Source organism: Frieseomelitta varia, unplaced genomic scaffold, assembly GCF_011392965.1.
Source record: "Frieseomelitta varia isolate USP_RPSP 00005682 unplaced genomic scaffold, Fvar_1.2 scaffold_135, whole genome shotgun sequence".
NCBI lineage: Eukaryota > Metazoa > Arthropoda > Insecta > Hymenoptera > Apidae > Frieseomelitta > Frieseomelitta varia.
In genome coordinates, this window is record NW_025109028.1 from 1,074,744 (window position 1) to 1,097,722 (window position 22,979).

A 22,979-nucleotide genomic window follows, 5' to 3' on the forward strand; every position below is an offset into this window, starting at 1 on the left:
CTATTAATAGACATGAAACTTCTGTAGTACAATAACTTAGTAAATATAATTCTTAATATATATATTAACACTGATGAATATGAAAAAATGTATTGATTGCAGATAAAAACAAAGATAAAAAATATTGCTAAAAAATTACGCTAATTTAATTATAAAAATTACAATACCGATTACAAAATTATTTTTTGCAGTTAATACACATACATTTATTAACGTGAAAAAATAATTTTTCATATATTTTTGACATATAATCTTACTATAGTACTATCTTATAATATTCTTAAGACTGTTTATATTTGTATAAAATTTCTTAGTTTTTTTAACGTGTGGTTTATAAAATATTTTACTTTTAAAATTTTTAAATGTTGAAATTTAAATATTAAAATTACGAATATTTAAAAAAACAATTTATAAATTTTTAAGTTAAATAGTTTTAAAATAATAAGTATACGAAAAATTGATAGAAGTTATATATTGAATGAAATAAAGAACAAACATGTTATATTATGTGTCAACATGTATCAACTGTAAAAAATAATGTAAGATTTATACAATGCTGTGAATGATAAAATTTGCAATAATTGGATATTTACTTTTGCATTATGATAAAATATAATAGTTCAAAATAATATGTTTATATTTATATTATTTATACTTGAAGTTGTATTGAATTTGTATTTTACTATATGCACTGTAAATTCTTATCCATATAGTTTATCTATTATTATACACTATATATAGTATATATACATACACATATACATGCACATATGCACAATCAAACTATTACATGTGTGTACCAAAATAACACACTGTATACATAAAGTGCTCTGTACTTTTTTTATTACATTTAAATTTCTAATGAAATTAAAAGATATTTAAGAAAGCATTTTTAATACAATGCAATATGATTATAAATGAAAGTGAAATTTAATTTCTATGATCTTATTATAAGAATCTTGAAATAAATAATAATTAAAATGTTAATGATAATGCTGGTAATGAAATGCGTGTGAATCACCTGCCAGTGGCAATAAAAATATCATGTACAAATTTATTGAAAAACTGAGAAAATAAGTTTTTTAAATGTATCATAATTTCAATGTTGCTATGTTGCTGTAACAAAAAAAAAAGAAAAAACAGAAAAAGAAGAAGAAAATAATTCGTGTAGCACGCGATTGACAATTAAATTACACAAATATGTAAGATTTACTTAAATATTATTAATAGGGATTACTTAAATATTTATTAAATAGGGATTAACTCAATTTGAAATAATTTCTTATAAATAAGCTTAAAAACTAATAATGTAGTTATTATTGACTATTGCTACCACTATTACTATTACTAATAATTTTAAATTTACAAATGCCAAAAAAAAAACAATCGCTATCTTTCGGAACTGCCTGTGGCTGAATTATTCAGAGGTTTTAATACCTCTTTGTTATATCATGTTTGGTCATATTCTGTTCTTTTTTATCTTTGTGAATACTAATGAATCTTATGAATACTTCAAACTATATTACTCGGGTATTAATTCCTGATTTTGAACTTATTTGTTTTATAATTCACAGCAAATACACGATATATTAATATCCTGATATCCTCACACGTGCACTTGCTTGTTTTATTGATATATGTACATATGTATGTATGTACGTATGTTGTATTATATTCAGTTAAAAATATATATACAATAATTTAAGTATATAAATACGTGTTTAATTGCACGTATGTGAGGTGTGTATTTATGTTATGTCCAGTTAATCACAAAATTGTACACTTACATTGATAGTAATTAAATTAATTACATTTAATGGGAAATATACATTTGTATTTGTCGTAATATATTTTGTATTCATATGGTTTAAGAGGTAATTAGTAACAAAATTTAAAAATAATATAAAATATTTATTTATATTTTAGTGAAAATGTGATGCTATATGTATTTTGATGACATAATTTGGATAAAAAATAGCGAAATATTGTTTTCTTCGTGTAATTTTCATAATAATTTTTTTCTTTTTTTGCTTGGCCAAATTACGAATTATATCCTCGTATTTATATCTTATATGTATAACTTTATGATATGTTTTCGTATTATAATTTCTTTTCTTTTGTCACACATCTTGCTACTAATGTTTAATTGTTAGACATATATTAGACAATAATTAACAATTCGTTTTTCATTTCTCAGCATCGCATATTTAAAAACATTTCGCGGAATTTTCCCCTTTAATAACATCACTATTCAACGTATATAGATCCGCGTAATTTAAAAATTTCGCTATGTTCAATTTTGTGTCAGCAAAATATCTGTAGTTTTACATTTTTATTTAAATATGAATAAATATTTTTAAATTTTTATATACTAATTTCTTTAAGAAATATTTTAAGATATATGAATGCAATGCATATTATACTTTTATTGTCAAATGTGCATGTTTGTATTTATTCTTCCACCAAATCTCACTACGTTCAATTTTGTGATGTACGTGCCTATTAAATGCCCTTTATACACATGTATACGTTTATTCATAATCACAACACTTATTATATTATAATATTCTATCATTATGTTTTATAATATTACACTATTATTAATTTTAGAAAATTTTTTTTAATGCCAGATTATTTTGTTGATATCATTTGTATACATATCTTATTGATCTCAATATTCATATATTTCCTTTTATCTACTTTTCATAGTCTTTTTGTTAGTGCGAAAATATTACATTAATAAACTATGTATTTACATCTGCGAGACAACCATTTCAAAAATACCTTAAATTTCTGTTATTTATTCATCATAAAAATATTGCAAATAATACAGTTTTCTTGTAAGAAGATAATTACATTACAAAGTATATATAGAGGCACAAGATATGGTGACATATCTTTTGTCTTCATTTATTTCTTCTTAAGAGAAACTTGTCAGTGGTGATGAAGACAACACCGTCGTGTGTTCCTCTCTAAATCTATGATTATATCATTCATCTTCAACTCCGTAATATTCATTTTTAGTACTCCATTGTTTTTCCCCTACATCAATTTTCACTTCTCCTTAACATAAGAGTAGAGTGAAACTAAAAATGCTTTGGAAAATTTCTATTTGATTTTTCCACTAGAGCAGGATTAAGAAGTCGTTTGACTATAAGATAATGTTAAAAGTTTTACTTGATTTGCCAGGCCAAATTTTAATAGTAATATTTCTGATCTAGTGGCCTAAAATTAATTTCAATACTATGAATGTTGTAGAAAACATATCCCATTTTTTCTCTAATATTCCAAATTGTATGATTCAAGATTGAGACAGGGAATATAAGTATTAAACATGGAATGATATGCAATTAAACAGACTATGATATAGTTTAAAAAATCTTGTAGAAAACAAATGCGATAAAAAATTAAAAATAAGATTTATTATGCTGCACCAATTATTTTTATTTCCCTAAAAATTTGATATTTGTGCATTTATGATATCTATTTATTATTTTGTATATCTTCGTATCGCAGGATGCTTCTTTTTTTTATCTAATCGTCACGTTGCGATTAACGCAGCTTTTTCTCATTTCTTCGTACTCATACATATATGTTTGGTATAAATATAATCCATTAAATATATTGTAATGACATGTAGAAAGTATATATACAAAAGCAGATGTGTCTACATAGTTTTAACTGAAAAATTGCAATTGCATAATAATTAAGTCTTTTTTAAAAAATATTGTAAATTTAATCTCAACAATTTTACCTAGATTAATAATAATAATAAACAGATTGCAGATTTTTATGTAATTTTATGTTTTTATAAATATAAATAATGAGAGTCTAAATAGAGATTTCCAATAAAAATTATGATAAATATTGTATTTTGAATATTTTATGTACTATGTATTCTATGCATTTTTGAACCTTTAATTTGCACAAATTATAAAATAATTGCATGAATATAAATAATAATTTCATAAATGCATAAAAATCAGCAATTTATTAATTAAAGTTATTATTTTTATGTGTTCTAAAACAAACGGATGAATATGTTAAACTTTCATCTATAAATGTTTTTGATCCATGAATAAAAAAAAAGATACTTACAACAAATTTTAAAAGATAAATGTATATCCACATGTTAAATTAATTTTTATAAATGGTGAATTTTTTATTGACAATATACAATATATTACTTCAATGTATTATAAATATATGATAAATGGAAAAACAATTTTTTCAATAATTCCAATTTTATTTTTAACAATATATAAAAATACAGAAATATTACATGTTTCAGAACCTATTGACTCAATATGTAAAAAGAGATCAGTTAAACTGTTTCTCAATATTATAATCATCTTTTTAGAAAACATAAATATTAGAATAATGTTGTTATAATGTAGTTGTCAAACTTTACAAAAGTGTATAAATTAATGAAATATTTTATTTATTATTTGCCCTTTCAAATACGCTCAATCTATACCACGAAATTTTATTCTCTCATATATATGAATTTGCATTCCAATATAATAAATCTGCAAGGTCAGAAGTGCCTATCTTAGATTTTCTAATCTCAAAATATATAAACGATATGTACTTAACTGGCATTATATTATAACATATTAATTTCAAAATTGTATTATGCATTCCAGACTTTACATTTAATATTAGAAACACTGAATTATAAAAATAATTTGCATGTGATACTTGTTTAATATTATGATAAAAGTTATAACTTGTATTTAGGTGATAATATTATGATAGTATTATACAACATTCAGTTGTAATTTCATATTTGTATACTTCATATTTCTGAAAATATTTAGTAAGGGTAAATTAACAATTACGACACATATATTACATGATGAATATTACGAGGAGAAAATTTAAGGAGAAATAATTTTAAAGAATATAAGTAATTTTGAAGTTTTATTTAATGAAGGAAATTCAGTACAATGTAGAAACTTCCTGTTAGTAAAATAGTTTTGTAGCTCTATAACTTAAATAATGTTATGTTTGAATTACATATAATTTTAAATAAAAAAAATTATTGTTATCTTACATATTGTTTTAAACTATTTTATTATTAATAACTATCATAAAATAAAGAAATATATATTTTAATCTGTATATAAAAACTATTTCATATATATTTCCTTAATTGTTTTATTTATTTAGTTCATCCAAATATTACTATTTATGTTTATATTATCAACACACATGGAAAAGATATAAATATAAATATGTTTCTATCTTAGAAAATGTTTTCATGTAGTGAGAAATACAGAAAATTTCAAAATACATTATTATACATCTTTGACTATTACTGAAACTCCACCCTTAAATAATAGTAATGTAATAAAATTTTATCTGGCATTCCTTCTTAAAATTTAAGAAAGAAAGAAAGAAATTATATTTTATTGTAACTGAAAAAAGCTTTTTAATTCCATCTGTGTATATTAAATATTCTCTATACATTGTTCAGAGTATTATTATATTTTGTGAATCTAGTATTCAATGAATAAATAATATGTAAGAAATATGTAAAAAAAAACCATAAAGGGTGTTATACAACTGTATAAAAATTATTATATTTATCAATATTAATTAAAATACATATCTTTTTTAACTCCTTACTTATGTACTTTGCAAATTAAATAAATCCTTAAACACTATCCTTTAAACTAGTAATAGTTTGTTTTACGTAGTAAAACAAAAATAGTCTAGTCTATAATGTTACATTAGTTGATAATTTATTTTCATCCTAACAATTTTTTGAATTACAGTAAGTAATATTCTATGATAATGTGTATTATTCTATTAATAAACAAATACTAAAATTCCAGCTTGGTTAAATAGATATAGTATTTGATATTTTGATATACAATATAGATTTTGTACACTATAATAACTATGGAGTAGCTGATGCTAGAAAAAATTATTAAATATAAAATTATTTTGTTTCATTTGTGATTATTTTGTAAATACTAAAATTCGATTGGCAAATGGATCCCGGTACAAGAAATCTTCAGGTATCGTCAATGGTAGTCACTTCACTCAGCTTCCCAGAAGATGCATTATTTCTGGAAGATGATAGTATCATTGCATCTAGAGGCAGATGGGAAAGTTTTGCTGTGCCTTCTTCCAGTGTAGAGGAATGGAGCTAAACATGTCAAAGAGCTAGATAAATGAATCGTTGAATGTCCATGTTAATGTATCCTAAAAAGCTGAATTAGTATTTTGATGAGGTTCAAAGTAGGATTTTTTAGATATATGTATTATGTCAATATGAATATTGATAAAGATTTTCAATTGTAAGAAAAGCTATTTCAGGAAATTAATTTGTAAACTTTTGCAATTGTGTTATCAAAATTAGGCCTTTAGTTTTCTCCCTATAGTCGATGCCAGTTATATAGCCAGTTGATGACTAAAATGTGGTTATAAATTTTTTAAATAAAAAATATCAACATATTTGATGTATTATTTAGAAATTTTTTCGTAGAATAATTCCTCTGTGTGATATTATGTAAATTTTTTTAATCTTTATATGTATGTTTTTATACTTTAATATATATAAATGAAAATAAAAACATTCATACATTAAAGGTAAAAAGAATAGCTTCTTATATGATCCGTTATATATGAAATTGATTCTAGTATATTTCTTATAGTACTTCATAAATAATAATTGGGTGTATAAAATTTATACACTATGTAAAATTATTTTTATTCTATTATTAATAGAAAGTATTAATTGCAAGATGTAATTAATTATAAACTTAGAAATATGTATAGCCATATTTTTATTTGTAAGAAATACAGCGTTTTATTCTTAATAATGTAGAATCTTTTCCCAAGATTTCTATCATTTCTGCAACTGGTGGACCGTCCTAAAAATGTAAACATTGCACACATCAATTTTAGATGTATAAAGAAAAATTATATTCTACATTTACCTTCAAATCACTAAGTACAAAACGTAAGACTTTCATCAATGTCGAATATGAAATTCCATGTTCCTTAGCAAATTCTTTTAGGTAATTATTTATCCATACTTTGTTAAAATTTTGAATTTCAGTTTCATCCAATTTTGTACTGATTATCTTAAGCGTATCTGTAAGGAGGAATGGTTATAATCATATAAAAAGTTAATAAATGTATCACATGAAATTGAAAGTAAAAATTATACCTAAATATTCTAAATGAGTATCATTTAGTGCTGTAGTTGGCATAATCCATAAAAAATGTAATTTTGAAGATACTAGATCACTTAATTTTGATATTCTGTTCTGTGCCCATTTTAACACAGAGATAATATGGTTCTCGTCTAAATGTAAACTTCCATTGGTTTCCCTAAAAGTAACAATCTCTGAATATATATATAAGATAAGACTGATACTAGACAAGCCATACATACCTATTTGGGAATGCTTCTGTGACTAGTTTTATTATTCTTTCAACTAAAAATTTATTATTTTTTTCATTCGCTAATAATTTTGCTATTTCTATCCTATTAAATTCTAATAATTTTGGAGGTGAAAGTTTATTAGAACTTACTTTTATTTTAGAGATATCAAACTGAAACAATTAAAATGAAATTAAAATAAGTATTAGAAAAAAGCTCGTGTAATATAATTTACATTGATTACCAATATTTTATAAAAAGGATATAATATAGAAATATAAGTACTTGTTTGATTAATTCTTCATAACTATGAATATAATGAGCACCGCCTTTATTATCAAAACCGCCTCCGGCATGAATAACATAGTTTAAAACTGCTAATGGAAAAACTCCATCTTTTCTAAAAGACTCTATGTTTATGTCGTTTTGTCTTTTTGATAATTTAGATCCGTCAGAATTTAATATTAAAGGTAAATGTCCATATAAAGGTGGAGTCCAATTAAATGCTCTGCAATAATTATAATTATGTTTATTCAGGTTAATCCAATTAATATAATTTTGTTTTTAATAAATCTTAAAAATTTTAGAAATGATTGTTAATAAATAATATATAATTATTTCGATATTTGGTAAAGGATATGTAAGTATATTATGTTCATAAAATACATATAAAATACGTGTAAATGTATATAACTCTTTTTTGTAATATTCTACATAAGTATTAAAAAAAATTATCATTAACATTCTATTATATATAATGAAACCATAATAATCTAATAAAATCTAATAAAATAAAAATAATTTTTTTATTCTTATACTGAGTTAACTGTTCATTATATTAAATACTACATGCAATTAGTACACAGTATTTGTATTCAAAAATATAACACATTCTAACTTCAAAAATATTTTATTACTCATTATATAGTTTACACAATACAAGTAATTAATAATAAGAATATTTTTGTAAAATTACTACATAAAATTTGAATTCCATATAAATATTCTATTTTTAAAAATATCTTATAAGTACATAAAATTTAAAAGATAGTGTAAGCACTAACAAATATTAAAATATTTACAAATTTTATTATATCTTTTAGTACTTACTTATACATCATTATGTGTTTAGGTGTAGATACTTGCCACTCAATTCCTCTTAATACGTGAGATATTTCCATAAGATGATCATCAACAACATTTGCAAAATGATAAGTTGGGAAACCATCTGTTTTGATAATAATTGGATCTCCTTCCCTTTGTGCGATATCATGTTTCATTTTGCCATATATTAAATCATTGAAACTTTCTATTCCAACAGATAACTACAAAAATGTAAATAAATATATGTATACAAATATAACTAACATTGTATAATACTATTTTCCCATACTTTAAATCTAATACAAAAAGGATCTCCCTTATTAAGCTTTGCTTTTACTTCATCACTGCTTAAATGTCTACATTTATTATCATATTTAGGCACTTGTCTAGATTTTACTGCTTCTCTTCGCAATAAATCCAATCTGTGGTCTGAACAGAAACAGTAATATGCAGATTGATTATCTATAAGTTTAAGCACTTGTTCCCTGTAATTTAATAAATTAATTTAATAAATATTTAAGTCTACGAAATTTAAGAAAATTTAATAAATATTAATAAATTTTTAGTATCTTCATTAAAATAATAAATCAAATTTAATTTCACTTTCAAGAAAGTTTCTGAGTTATCTTTATCTTTATCTTAGTTTGTCTTAAAAAATCTTATCTTTCTATAAGACAAAGTTAAATTTGATTTTTTTAAATTAAATAATATTATTTTAAATCTTTTATATTGATTAACATAAAAATAGATATTTCTGTTAATGAAAAAAATGACTACAAACTTTGAAAATATACAATATTTATTAAAAGAAGCAAAAAAAGTCTAACCATATATACTAAAATACCTGTATATAATTAAATTATTAATAAATAGAAATTATATGCATTATAATAATTAAAAACGTATTATTTGGAATTAAATATTTTGTTACATGTATATTTTAATAGACTTGAACAGATCTTAATAAGCTCTAAAATTTTAGAGAATAATAAATAAATATTTGCAGATATCTATGAATATGAACATATATATAACTACAACACAATAATGATTGAAATATCTATTTAAATAGAAAAGTTTTGTATATACTTGTATATTTCAAGTCGTTTTGATTGTATGTAAGGCCCAGCAGGTCCACCTCTTATTGGATCTTCGTCAGGTATGATTCCACACCATAACAGATCGCTTTGAATTTTTTCTATTGCATCAGGTATACATCTAGATTGGTCAGTATCTTCAATTCGTAAAATAAAAGCACCATTATTAGCACGAGCAAATAAATAATTGTATAACGCAGTTCTTAAACTTCCCAGATGCAGCAAACCTATAATAAATTTTACATGCATTAAATTATGTTTTATACTACATTAAATAATAAAATAACTGAAATGCTATTAACTTTATATTATAATTTTAGCTTTATATTATATTACTGTATATATTGATTATATTTTATAAAAAAATTTATACCAGTTGGACTAGGTGCAAATCTCACTCTTGCTTGTACTTTTTTGAAATATCGTTTCTGCATAAATTGAACATTTGTAATACGGAATATATTATACTTCATCATATTTCAAACTTGATTGTATTAATATTTTAATTTAAATTTCATTGAATATTATTGTGCAAGTTATACTATTTTATATCATGCTACAGAAATATAAATTACGATTATATAAACGTATATCACAAGTAATCACAAGTTTTGTTTTTAAATTCACTTTTTATCACCAATTTTTAGAACGGATTTTTATAATGGAACAAGTTATTAATATCTTATAATTCATTGCATTATCCATTCACTTAGTTTTACACACGTTTGGAATGTGTTCATATGTACATAGGCATTCTTATCTCTAGTAAAATATTTCATGTTTGACCAACCTTATAAAATTTTCCCGAAAAATATGCAAGTAGTTTTATTTAATGTTTATATTTATTATAACCATATTGTAATGTAAAGTAAATTTATAATAATAAATTTATTTTATATCAATAGTTATATTTTAATTTTATATTCTACTATTTTACTTTATAGTTGTAGTTTACTATACAACAGTTATATTTTAATTTTATATTCTACTATTTTACTTTATAGTTGTAGTTTACTATATAGTTTACTAACAATTGAAAATTTTTCCTTTCTTTTTTCAAATAAATAATTTTTCATATTAGGCTAACATGTAATCATATTCATAACATAACAATTATTCTACACTCATTCTGAAGAAATGGATAATGCAATAATTTGCAATATATTTTAATACCCAATTTAATAATCATGTAAATTATATATATTTTATTACATCTATTGCCATTATAAGTTTAAAATATTGTTATAGAGTAATACAATATATTATCAGAAGGAAATCATTTATAATTTTAATACATTTTCTCTTGATATATTCATATGTTCGTATGGATATTATTGTAGAATTATGGAATTATAGAGCAAATTATTTAAATTACGCGCGATGTGTATTGGTAACGAATGATTGGTTCTCTTAGTTAATAATAACGATGCAAGAGCGCGCTTTAGTTGCAGGCCAAGCGCCGCAGATTTCGCGCGGGGCGGGTGTTGTCATTAGATTTTCACGTGACGAAAGTGGATTTTCGTAAGAAACTTGACAACGAATCGTATGAAAATGCCGCCGAAAAAGCGGGAGAAAGAAGTGGACGGACAAAAAGGCCCTCGAATGGATCAAATACAAGCAGACCATGAGCTATTCCTACAGGCCTTCGAAAGTAAGGACTTTCTGTTACCGTTTTTTTCTTTTTTTATATATTTCTTGACTTCAAAACTACTTAATATTGGGACTCGCAATAACTCGATAGTCGCTGATCATCTGTTTTTCAATATTTATCATAAATGTTACAAGCGAACGTACATAACCCTATTTGCTGCGAACGTACCGAGCGCCGAAACGCGCGTCGTTACACTTCGTATTCCCTCCTTTGCCGCAATTTGTGGACACCTGTCATTCTTATTAATGTTTAACGTTTAATTGCTAATGTTTAACTAATTAGATAAATAATGTACATATTACCAAAACTTAAATTAGTTTTGAGTAAATTTTGCGATTTTGTTTTATGTAATATTTCGTTTTTTGTTTTTTTTTTTTTATTAATAAATGTAACTTTGTACAGAAACATGTACTTAAACTATTAACGTTAACATTTTATTTAATTACTGTACTGTTTTGCTCTAATATTTGTTTGGAGAAGAATTTTTGCGAAAGTCTTATAGATAATAACTAAATTTGGTTGTAAACAAATCAGTGTTATCGGTTTCAAGACATTTTTGTTTATAAATAATAAACTAAAAACCTTTACTATCCAAATATTGAAATTGAAAATTCAGTTTTATTTAAGGTTGTTAGAAATGGGGATCAGAGAGGTTTAACCTGCTTGAAGCGTAACAAGTATAATAAACGCAGGCTTCTCATATTAAAGATGAGCATAACCTATTCATCATTTCCCACATTTCCTTACAGAAGAATCATACACAATTTTTGAAATTTATGTTTTTAAATCCCTAAAAAGATCATATCACTTGTGAGAAAAATGTTAACGTCTGAGCCCTCTGTAGGGGTTTAATTGAACTATATTTTTCTTAATATATTTGAATTAAAAAATATATTAAATAATGATGAATTTAATGAATTAAAAAATGTTACAATATATATCTTTTTATTCTTACAATAAATTTATTTATTATCTTTTCAGAGCCAACCCAGATTTACCGATTTTTACGCACAAGGAACCAAATTTCAGTGAGTAATAAATAAAATAAATTTGCACATTTACTTCATATTTTATTTTAATTATTAATTGTTTGTAGTTTAATTTCTCCTCAAAGTGTTAACTGAATATTTCAATATTTATTAGTATTAAAAATGTATAAAACATTAGATGAATGTGAAACAGTAAATGTTTATAGAGAGACAAATAAAAGTGAATGAAAATGTATTTGGTACAACATTTTTGTACTAAAAGTGTAGTGAATTTTTCTTGGGTTGTAATAAAATAAAAATTAAATTCTACAGTAGAGTGCTTGTGAACATTTCTGCAATATAATTAAAACTTGAAACTTTTTATATTTGTTTTTTGTAAAAAAAAACGGTAGGTATATGAATTTTTTATCTTACAAAACTATAGTTTATTTTTAAAAGAATTAAATTAAATGTTATATTTTGTATATAATTTTATTTATGCAAATTAGTAAAAATATGATTATATAAAGCATTTTATGTAATTCTTTTTTAGCCAATATTTCTATATAGAAATTTAACTTACATGAGGCAACGTATGTCCAGAAGCCATAAATCTCGACGAGGGTTTAAAATTGACACAATATTAGAAAAACTAATGTCAAAAAATAATCAAGAAGATAATCCAAGTGTTCGTGGATACATGACTCTTACTTTTCTAGGTTTTTATGATAAAAAAGGTAATCACAAAACGCTTTCTGACACATAAGCTCACTTTAAAGATGATATTATTTAATTTATTGAATACAATTCTTCTTTTTATAATGGTATTAATGTTGCAGTTGAAACACCTCAGGATCCTGTAAAAGTAGAAACATTATTGTTGAAAATATGTCACAAAAAAAGAAAAGATGTGAGTTCACCAATTATGCAGGCAAGTATGATTTTTTCAATTGTGCAATTAGCTAAAATGAAATAAATAAATAATATAAATAATTATGTAATTTTTTTCTTTTGTTTTACTTTAGGTTTCTGTTGGTACAAGTGAAGTTCCAATCAATCCTTGTGAAAATCAACCCCCTCCAAAAGCACCTACTATATCTATACCTAATGAATCTTTCAGTTTAAATAATGGTCATGTAGCTAAAACTTACATGCTTTTACTTAGAGTATATTGTACGTCCAATACTGGCTGCCTTATGCATAACTGTGATTTAGATGGTTAGTAAAAATACTCGTCACAAATTATTGTAGGAAGTATACTTTCATATTATTTATTTTTTTTCTTTCCTCTTTCCCTTCAGAACCGGCTCAAAAGCGTCGTAAATCTTCTACGGGTTCAATCAAAACTGGAGGAGAAGAAATAAAGTTGTATGGTTCTGAACTCATAGTGTATGATAAACATAATCGATGTTTATTGACTGATGGTGATTATGAATTAGGTTTACAAGAAGTACAAACCAATATTCGATCTAGCCCAAAGAAGCACAGCTCTTGGGAGTCTGTACCTGACATTAAGGAATGTGGTCCTTTTGAAGTATTTAGCAAAGGACCAACATTAAAATTTAGGCTTAATTGGACGATTGAACCAAGTAATGGTTTAGTTGATAGACCAACTCCAATTCACCCAGTACCAAATGGTGATAATAAAGAAAATAGATCAGGAAACAGTAAGATATCTATTCTTTCTTTCCTACTGAAAAGTAACTTTTTCTACAGAAAAATATATATAAGCAGAATAAAAAATAAAAATTTTATTAACAATAATTATTTTATTTACAATAATTTCAGCTGGTTTAGAACGTTCTTCCACAAATAATAATAATAGTACCAACAATAACAATAACAACAGTAATAATAACAACAATAATTCAACACTGCCAACACCTAGTCCTCTTAATTCTTCAAGAATGACAACACCTAGTGAAAAAACGGATACTATTATGGGTACGCAACAAATAGTTTATCAATTCCTGTATAATAATAATAGTCGTCAACAAACAGAAGCTTGTGAAGATTTACATTGCCCATGGTGCTCATTAGACTGTGGAAAACTTTATTCACTTTTGAAACATTTAAAATTGTGTCATTCGCGTTTTACATTTACGTATGTGGTAAGTATTTAAATATATGTATTACAGATATATTATAGATCTATTATATAAAAATACTATAAAATAAATTATGTTTATTTCGATAGCCAATTCCACAAGGTGCTCGTATAGATGTAGCAATAAACGAATGTTATGATGGTTCTTATGCTGGTAGTCCTCACGAATTAATCTCACAGCCATCTAGTGTAGCATTTTCAAGGACAGGACCGACGAGACGTACAAGCGTAACAAATATTTTAGTATGTCGTCCAAAAAGAACTAAGCCAAGTCTCTCTGAATTTTTAGAACTTGATGAGAATGAATATGAAAGCCAAAGACCTTACATTACAGGACACAATAGGTACAATAATCAAATTAAAATAATTTTATTATTTATTGCTTACTAGGATATATGGTTTATGAAAATTTTTGTAGATTGTATCATCATACTGTTACATGTTTACCTATATATCCAAAAGAAATGGATATTGATTCTGAAGGGGAAAATGATCCAAAATGGTTACAAACAAAAACAATGATGATGATTGATGATTTTACAGATGTAAATGAAGGAGAAAAAGAACTTATGAAAATGTGGAATTTACATGTCATGAAGTATGGTTATGTAGGAGACTGCCAAATACCACTGGCTTGCCAAATGTTTCTAGAAACTAAAGGAAAGGAATTGCTCATGAAAAATTTGTATCGTAATTTTGTTTTACATATGTGTAGTTTGTTTGATTTTGGTCTAATTAGTCCTGTGGTTTTATATCAAACTATTCAAAAATTGCAAGAAATTATGAAAGAAGGAGGTGAAGATAGTGATATTCGAAAAGTTTTACAAAAGTCCCATGAAGCTCAAGTTGAAAAATGGCTTAGCTCAGGCTGTCATGCATCTTTAGATGCTAATAAACAAAATAGTATAAGTGCTAAAATAAATTTTAATAACGATGGTTCAAATTCTAATGCGAGACGAAAAACTTCTTTACCGCTTAATTCACCAACTTCACAATCTGTAAAAACGACAGCATCCATCCACAATAATGTTAGTAAATATGCAAATATGATGACTACATCATCAAATAAGACTGTAAATCATAATAGTACAATTCAAAATTCTATGAACAAAAATACTGCAACATTTGCGTCTGTACAAAACAATGCAAATAAAACTGCTTTTACAGTTTGTGTAACAAACTGTACTAATAGTAAGACTTCTACAATGGTTTCAATATCCAATGGGTTATCTAATCAGAATGAAATAGGACAAAGACAAGTGAATGATTTACCAACACGGCGTAAGAGTACAAATTCGATAGTTCAAGTTTCAGAAAATACAACACCTTTACGCCGAAAATCAATGGCCAGTGAAAATGTAACTACTGAATATCATAGAAGAAAATTGATTTTAGATACAATACCGAATAATGGTAATACTAACCAAAAACCACCCCAAAATGGAAATAGCTATTAATAACTGTTATGCATACGTTACTCCGCTAATTGTACGTTTTTGTACAGTATTTGTTGCAAAGAATATAACTGCGATTAGAATAATTAACATTATAGCTAATACTTGATAATCATTACTCTAGCTACTAGATCAATTTTCTATGAATTTGAAAGTTTTAAATGTAAAAACGACGCAAAAGACAAACTTTCAGATAAATATAGTGTGAATAATTGGAGTATAGCTCTAATTGAAATTTTTGAACATAATTGAATATAAAAAAAAAGTATTTTGAATATATCGTGACCGAAAATCTTATTTCATAAAAAAATATGATATGTACCCTCTTTCTTGGTCTAGTCAATGATGCTTTTTATGTATCCAATTTTCTGAATTTTCTATTTGTTTAGTAATATATAAAAATCATATTACTCGTATACTTATGATTTTCATAATTTTAAGAACGCAATACTTTATTATCAAAATTGAGAAAAAATAAAAAATTAAAGTTATTAAACATAATGTATATTAAATTTACCATTTTGGAGGAAATCAAGGTCACTGGATAAATCTTACATATTCATAATCACAAATAGTAGATTATTCTTTTATATGATAAAAGAGTTGTACCTCCTGTGTAATATTAATTCAAATTATAATCTTATAGATTAATCGATAAATTTAATATTTGATGAAAATACGAAACGAAAAAATTAATACATAATCTCTTAAAAGATGGGACCTTGGTATGATTACTTCAGATATTTCTTGTAAATTCAATTTGATAAACTGAGGCTGTAAATTAAGTTTTACCCCAAAGTAAAGAATAAACTGTTATAAAAAGTGCCTTTGTAAAGTGAGAGAATCTGAATATGAGAGTGACTGTCGCCAATATATAACTTTTGCATTGAGTATTTGTGAATAATGTGTTAAATAAATATTCAGTATGTTTTTTATTTAGCAAAATTTTTGCCGATTGTCGTTCTCTCAGATAAACTTATGAATGAACTTTAGTAAGTTACTCTGTGTAATATACACAATTTTACTGCCGATGATCGTTCGAAGAAACGTTTACATTCCCGTACGTGACGTTTCTTTATAATATAATTAAATAAAATCTTGTTTAATTTTTTAACAAGTACTGATTTCTAGGATATCTGTTCTCTTCGAACGACTTTGATCACTGTCCATTAATATTACTACTTATGCTAGGTTGTAAATAAAAAAATACAATAAACATAGAAGCATTATAATTTAAAGTGTTCAGTGATTTTAATGGAAATTATTCAAATTATCTTATGTTTTTGTTGTCTTTTTTTCTTTTTCTAGGATAATAATATATTTTAGTGGTAATTATATTATTCCCAAAAAATAATCCTTCTTTTGGATAATTATGACATGTGATATATATACACACATACACATAGACAGCTAAAGATATTATTTTAGAAAAATACGTCTTTTTATGATAAAGCGAATTATGATATGTACGTTTTCATAATTAAAAAAAAATGAATAAGGATAGAAAAATTTTGCTTTTATTTGTGTTTATTTTCATCAAATTGTTTTAAATTTAATTTGTACTATTATAATATATATGAACAATTTGTTAATTTAATATTGTTTGAAATTTCTCTTATTAATATATTACTATATATTAATATATACTAGATGTTATATGTTAAATTACATTATTTACTTAACTTGTTTTCTATTTTTATCAGAACCATCTGCTTTACTCTATTATATTTAAAATATTGTGGAAAGTCTATTTTAATATATTCAATATGCCAGTTAAGGTGCTTTGCTTCAATAAGATTCAAAAATTCTTCATACATTGGAGCAATAGTTTCCATTTTGGCTGTAGTAAAAACATATCTTTTCTCCAAAGCAATATAGACAACTTTCTGTACATCTGAATTTAAAAGTTCTGCTAATGTTTGAACAAATCCTTTTGTTATAGTTTCGTCATAGATTACTATAAACATAAGAAATTACCAAACATATTTATGTTATTTTTATTTTAAAGATGTAAATTTATAACTTACCATCAGCGGCTAAAATAATAGTTGCTTCATTTATTCTTTTTTTATAAAATGTAGACCATTTTAAATTTAGAAAATTTAATTCTTTAACATAAATTTTAGACTTAATGTAAGCTTTGTTTCGTATAAAATTTCTATCTATTAATTTTAATATTCCTTTTACATCAATGTCTAAAAAGTAAGAAATTCATTTGCATTAAATATATGTGAATAATATTTAGTGTAATAGTGTTATAATATAAACTTTATTACCTGTACAAATTACTTCTTCTGCTGAAAAACTAGCAACTATGCTAGTTAAGCCAACTCCAGCACCTAATTCTAGAATTACTTTATTTTTGAATAAATTAGGATTGGATAAAATATAATCAGCCAGCAATAATGCACCTCGCCACACTTGCAATCCAACGTGTTGTAACTCTGTAGATATATGGTGTTCTAAAAACATTATAATTTATTACAAGCAATTTTTTTCAATATCTAATTAATTCTATACATAAATTTGATACCTATTAATAATTTTCCTTCTTGTTGCCTATCTATATCTATATCGTCGTCATTATCATAAATCAGATCATTAAGACATTTTGATTTAATCATATAAGATGGATACTTAAAAATAAACTTGGATATTGCAGCTAAAAACATATAATTATATATCTTGTTACAATTATCATGTAATAAATACACAACATAGCAGAAACTAGAAAGTAATGAACTTACTGTCATTTTTACATTTTATATAAGAATTCTCACTTTCTGTAAATATTTCTGATGTTACTGTATACAATGTCATGTTTGTTAATAAAAGGCTATTAATGTGTAAAAATGATTTTAATTGTGCAGTTTATAGTACTGCAGGTCTATCATTGAATTTTTTAATCAAAAGAACGTTAATACATAATATATACAAATAATCTATAAATAATAATTTATTAATAAATATATACATATATATACATTGTTTTTTATTTAAATATTATCAAATATAATTACTTTTTAGTCATACCTGTTTGTTTGAAATATTGTAATTATATTTTTTATAACAAACACTATATTAGTACAATATTTCACAACAAATACATGATTAAAGTAAGACATTGTCATAGACAAGTTATAATTATAATTGCGCTTATGTAATATGCCATATGCATATAAATGTAATTTCTATATCTGAAATACATATATATTTTTTATCATTTTTAGAAAATTTTCAAATATAGTAAATTGCGAAAAATATATTGCAATGTAATGCCATATAAATAAATTAGATATTTCTCGTTAATTAAGCGCTAATTAAAGATAAGAAATTAAAAACAGATTAGGAAGTTCAATTTTATAGTTGAACTGTACAACTGTGAAGTGTTTTATCTGTTAAAGTTACGTGTACGTACAAAGGTTACACAAAAAGCATTATAAATATTTTAATTTTTCTTTATTTAAATATTTTACTGAAAATAAATATATTGAAATGTTCGTTTTTTTTATATATATGAAAATAATTAAAATAAAAATTAATTACGTGGCAATACGATTTGAATTTTGGTTGTTACGTTACTCTAATTCAAAAACAATTTCGTACAGAAATTAATATTTAAATATTTTCCAAATTTGAATAAACGTAACAATAACACATAAAAAAACCATATAAAAATTAAATGAAAAATTAAATTTAATTGAAAAATATTTTCTTGAAACGTACATACAAATTTGATTCGTAAAGGTACTTCGTAAAGATACTCCACATATATATATGGTATTATTCCGACAATTTTCGTAATAAAACTACATATTGAATGTTTAAAATATTTTTTATTAGCTAAGTATTCTTTATTACATATTTTTACGCAAATATGCATTACATTATTAGTTTTGTAGACTGCGTTATTTCTTGCTAGAAATGAAAACGATGTCTGAGATGACGGAAACACATAAATATAGCGATTGTTTTTTTTTACGTTTAACATGATAAATTCATTATGTGTATAGCGATTGAATAAAACCGATTAAGATTTTATGTTCACATTAAAGTAAAATGCGGCATATATTCATATTTACTGTGAAATGGTAAAACTCTATCATTACAAAATATGATATTCTAATCCTTGTATAGTAATCTTGCAGTTAACATTCTACCGGATTCTTAAATACTGCGTTGACCAATCAGCAGCTCCCACGATGAATGTGAGGCCACGCATTAACCACAATCTACCAACTGTATAGTTCTCTGCATCATTGTATTTGATCACTTTGTTCGTATTCTTCGGCGGACAGTGTCGGTGACTGTAATCTTGGTATTGTAACGGTAGGGTCGCTGCATTTCGCGTAGGTCGACAAGGTTTTCGTACGTGTCGCGACGCAACTTCTCGAGGAATAGAATCGCCTTCGTTCAAAGATGAAATTTTTTGCATTAACGTTCGCAGTAATTTGTTGCTTCGCCTCCACTCTTGCGAAAATCGAGATCGAAGACTCGGTTTTAGTTCTCACGAAGGATAATATTGCAGAAGCTATCGAACAAAACGATTACGTGCTCGTTGAATTTTGTGAGTAATTGTTAATTCTTTTTGAATAGATCTTTTAATTGTAACGAAAGTCTGAATACAGTATTCATTTCGCTTGCACCCTCGTGCGTTTCAAGCGTGATTGAAGCTGATCCAGATGTTTGCCTTTTACACGTCATCAATTTAGATGCCGGTTCTTAAGATTGATTGCACTTGTTGACATGATTTCACTTTAATATTTTATATGCGATAGAATTAAACCTTGATTTTATACCATGCATAAATATTTTTAGAATTATATTTGCAATTTCGTAGTAAAATACACACGTTTATTACACATGTTCAGCTCGTTTAAACAGAGACAACATATCGACTACAAGAAAATACATGAAAATTTATTTAATATTTTAGACATGTCATTTTAGATTTTTCATTATAATTCATAGAATAACGTAGTGATTATTTTTATAGGACCATATACTTAATCACATAATTTATTATTACAGAGACATATTTTGTTCATGTCAATAATTTTAACATTTAGATGCACCATGGTGTGGACATTGTAAAGCTTTAGCTCCCGAATATGCTAAAGCAGCCAAAAAGTTAGAGGAGGGTGGTTTCCCTGTGAAATTAGCCAAAGTTGATGCAACTGTTGAAACAGAATTAGCTGAGAAACATGGAGTTCGTGGATATCCTACTCTTAAATTCTACCGTAAAGGATCAGCTATTGATTATGGCGGTGGTCGTCAAGCAGATGATATTGTAAACTGGGTAATCAAAAAGACTGGTCCAGCAGCTAAAGTTTTGACAACAGTTGAAGAAGCTAAGTCATTTATTGAAGCACAAAATGTTGCCATCGTTGGATTCTTTAAGGTATCATTACTTTTCAGTTAAAATGTATCTGCCAGAATTTTATTGTTTTTTTTTAATATTGATATTGTGAAACTTTAAAAAGAAAAATGTACATACATATTTAATTATACTAATTAGGATGCGGAATCAGATGGGGCAAAAGTATTTTTAGAGGTTGGTAATGCTTTAAATGATAATCATGTATTTGGTATAAGTAGCAACGACGAAGTTTTCAATGAATATGGAACAAGTGATGGTAAAGTTATTTTGTTTAAAAAGGTTCGTGAATTTTAATTTATTCTAATAAATTTTTGATAAATGTGTTAGTAATGTCCTGCATTTCATTTAATATTTATTGTAGTTTGATGAAGGCAGAAATGAATTTAATGACGAACTTGATGTGAAAAAATTGCAAAAATTTATCTCTGTACATGCACTGCCATTAGTTGTTGATTTCAATCATGATACCGCACAAAAGATATTTAGTGGTGATATTAAAAGTCACCTGCTTGTCTTCCTTAGTAAAGAAGCTGGTCACTTTGAAGAATATGTAGAGAAGATTAAAGAACCAGCAAAGAAATTCCGTGAAGAGGTNGATGCACCTGCTATGCGTATTATAGAACTTGAACAGGATATGGCTAAATACAAACCAGAAAATCCAGAATTATCTAGTGAAAACGTTTTGGAATTTGTAACTGCATTTACCGAAGGCAAATTGAAAAGACATTTGTTTACACAGGATTTACCCGAAGACTGGGATAAGAATCCTGTGAAAGTTCTTGTTGGTGCTAACTTCCATGAAGTTGCATATGATAAGAAGAAAAACGTTTTAGTTGAATTTTATGCTCCATGGTGTGGACATTGTCAAAAATTAGCTCCTATATATGAAGCAGTACGTTTCTTTTATCTATTTCCCATTTTTGCAATTTTAGAAACTTTTAAGAAATATATATATAATGTGTACATTTTCAGCTTGGAGAAAAATACAAAGACCGTGAAGATTTAGTTATAGCAAAAATGGATGCTACTGCAAATGAATTAGAAGATGTAAAAATTATTAATTATCCCACAATTACTCTCTATAAGAAAGAAACAAATGAAGTAAGAATTTTACATGTATTAAAACTTTAATATTTATTCAGTAACATATAAATTTATTTTAAATCAAATAAATTTTAGGCTGTAGAATACAATGATGACAGGACACTTGAAGGACTTTCTAAGTTCATTGAGTCTGATGGTGCTTATGGTCAAGCTGCAGAAGAAGTTCGTAAAAATTTTTAACTGATATTAATTATATTGTAACAATATAACTTATTTTATATTATCTTTACAGGCTCAGGAAGAAGATGAAGATGATGATGTGCCAAGAAAAGATGAATTATAGATATTATATCATCAAATTCAATAACTTCTCATATCGTTTATAAATTTTGTAATTCTGCTTAAATGATATTAATTTATAGAAGACTTCTTAATCATTCATTTCTACTTAGATTTATGAATCAAATTGTACGATTAAAATTTATTTATAGTTTTATATAGGTTTATATATACATATACATATGTGTATGTATATAAAAATATATATCTATGATTGGCATATTACGGTTGCAATATATACTCCATATGACTGAGTTTTTATGTGATAAATTGCACATGAAGCTAAAACAATTTGTTTTATATATTTTAGAATTAAAATGTATTTTATCTGAATGTCTGATATGAAAATGACCTGTATATCAAAACAATCTTCACAAATAGGGCAAATGCGTCTGTCGTATCGTTCTTACATTTTTTTGAAACTTTGCCCTCTAAG

At 25.2% G+C, this 22,979-nt stretch overlaps 4 protein-coding genes across 5 annotated transcripts; 2 read left to right on the forward strand and 2 right to left on the reverse strand.

The window, feature by feature from the left end:
• Positions 1-6,780: 6,780 nt before the first annotated feature.
• On the reverse strand, positions 6,781-10,360 carry LOC122530773 (probable glutamate--tRNA ligase, mitochondrial). Its single transcript, XM_043658069.1, has 9 exons — positions 9,974-10,360; positions 9,593-9,827; positions 8,793-8,988; positions 8,510-8,724; positions 7,685-7,907; positions 7,412-7,572; positions 7,184-7,347; positions 6,951-7,108; positions 6,781-6,884 (listed from the first exon to the last, which is right to left on the reverse strand). Exons 1-9 carry the CDS (start codon positions 10,074-10,076, stop codon positions 6,798-6,800), a joined length of 1,542 nt encoding a protein of 513 aa, XP_043514004.1. The 5' UTR covers positions 10,077-10,360; the 3' UTR covers positions 6,781-6,797.
• A 670-nt stretch (positions 10,361-11,030) lies between these two features.
• LOC122531133 (polycomb protein suz12-B) lies at positions 11,031-16,992 on the forward strand. The gene is made up of 9 exons (XM_043658760.1): positions 11,031-11,251; positions 12,233-12,279; positions 12,773-12,956; positions 13,059-13,150; positions 13,245-13,437; positions 13,521-13,886; positions 14,008-14,330; positions 14,417-14,670; positions 14,745-16,992. The coding sequence occupies exons 1-9, from the start codon at positions 11,146-11,148 to the stop codon at positions 15,781-15,783; spliced, it is 2,604 nt and encodes an 867-aa protein (XP_043514695.1). The 5' UTR covers positions 11,031-11,145; the 3' UTR covers positions 15,784-16,992.
• A 302-nt stretch (positions 16,993-17,294) lies between these two features.
• Positions 17,295-18,950, reverse strand: LOC122531182 (methyltransferase-like protein 22). Of its 2 annotated transcripts, none has more exons than XM_043658903.1 (6): positions 18,814-18,950; positions 18,528-18,722; positions 18,314-18,442; positions 18,057-18,242; positions 17,808-17,975; positions 17,295-17,737 (listed from the first exon to the last, which is right to left on the reverse strand). In XM_043658903.1, exons 2-6 carry the CDS (start codon positions 18,598-18,600, stop codon positions 17,451-17,453), a joined length of 843 nt encoding a protein of 280 aa, XP_043514838.1. In that variant the 5' UTR covers positions 18,601-18,722; positions 18,814-18,950; the 3' UTR covers positions 17,295-17,450. The 2 variants fall into 2 exon arrangements, with proteins under 2 accessions (XP_043514838.1, XP_043514845.1); XM_043658910.1 differs by having other exon boundaries at positions 18,801-18,950.
• Positions 18,951-20,063: 1,113 nt separating this feature from the next.
• Positions 20,064-22,876, forward strand: LOC122531167 (protein disulfide-isomerase-like). The gene is made up of 7 exons (XM_043658859.1): positions 20,064-20,347; positions 20,850-21,181; positions 21,299-21,439; positions 21,522-22,052; positions 22,133-22,261; positions 22,340-22,426; positions 22,497-22,876. The coding sequence occupies exons 1-7, from the start codon at positions 20,200-20,202 to the stop codon at positions 22,545-22,547; spliced, it is 1,419 nt and encodes a 472-aa protein (XP_043514794.1). The 5' UTR covers positions 20,064-20,199; the 3' UTR covers positions 22,548-22,876.
• The last annotated feature ends 103 nt before the right edge of the window (positions 22,877-22,979 follow it).

Excerpts from the sequence above, each read along its gene's own strand:
- LOC122530773 (XM_043658069.1), bottom strand. The coding sequence starts at position 10,076 with ATGATGAAGTATAATATATTCCGTATTACAAATGTTCAATTTATGCAG. Across the intron at positions 7,573-7,684 it reads ATGAAGAATTAATCAAACAA|TTTGATATCTCTAAAATAAA; the intron begins GTACTTATATTT and ends TAATTGTTTCAG. Across the intron at positions 6,885-6,950 it reads TTGTACTTAGTGATTTGAAG|GACGGTCCACCAGTTGCAGA; the intron begins GTAAATGTAGAA and ends TTACATTTTTAG.
- LOC122531133 (XM_043658760.1), top strand. The coding sequence starts at position 11,146 with ATGAAAATGCCGCCGAAAAAGCGGGAGAAAGAAGTGGACGGACAAAAA. Across the intron at positions 13,887-14,007 it reads AGAAAATAGATCAGGAAACA|CTGGTTTAGAACGTTCTTCC; the intron begins GTAAGATATCTA and ends CAATAATTTCAG. Across the intron at positions 14,331-14,416 it reads GTTTTACATTTACGTATGTG|CCAATTCCACAAGGTGCTCG; the intron begins GTAAGTATTTAA and ends TTATTTCGATAG.
- LOC122531182 (XM_043658903.1), bottom strand. The coding sequence starts at position 18,600 with ATGACATTGTATACAGTAACATCAGAAATATTTACAGAAAGTGAGAAT. Across the intron at positions 18,243-18,313 it reads AGAAGGAAAATTATTAATAG|AACACCATATATCTACAGAG; the intron begins GTATCAAATTTA and ends TAATGTTTTTAG. Across the intron at positions 17,976-18,056 it reads AGAAGAAGTAATTTGTACAG|ACATTGATGTAAAAGGAATA; the intron begins GTAATAAAGTTT and ends CTTACTTTTTAG.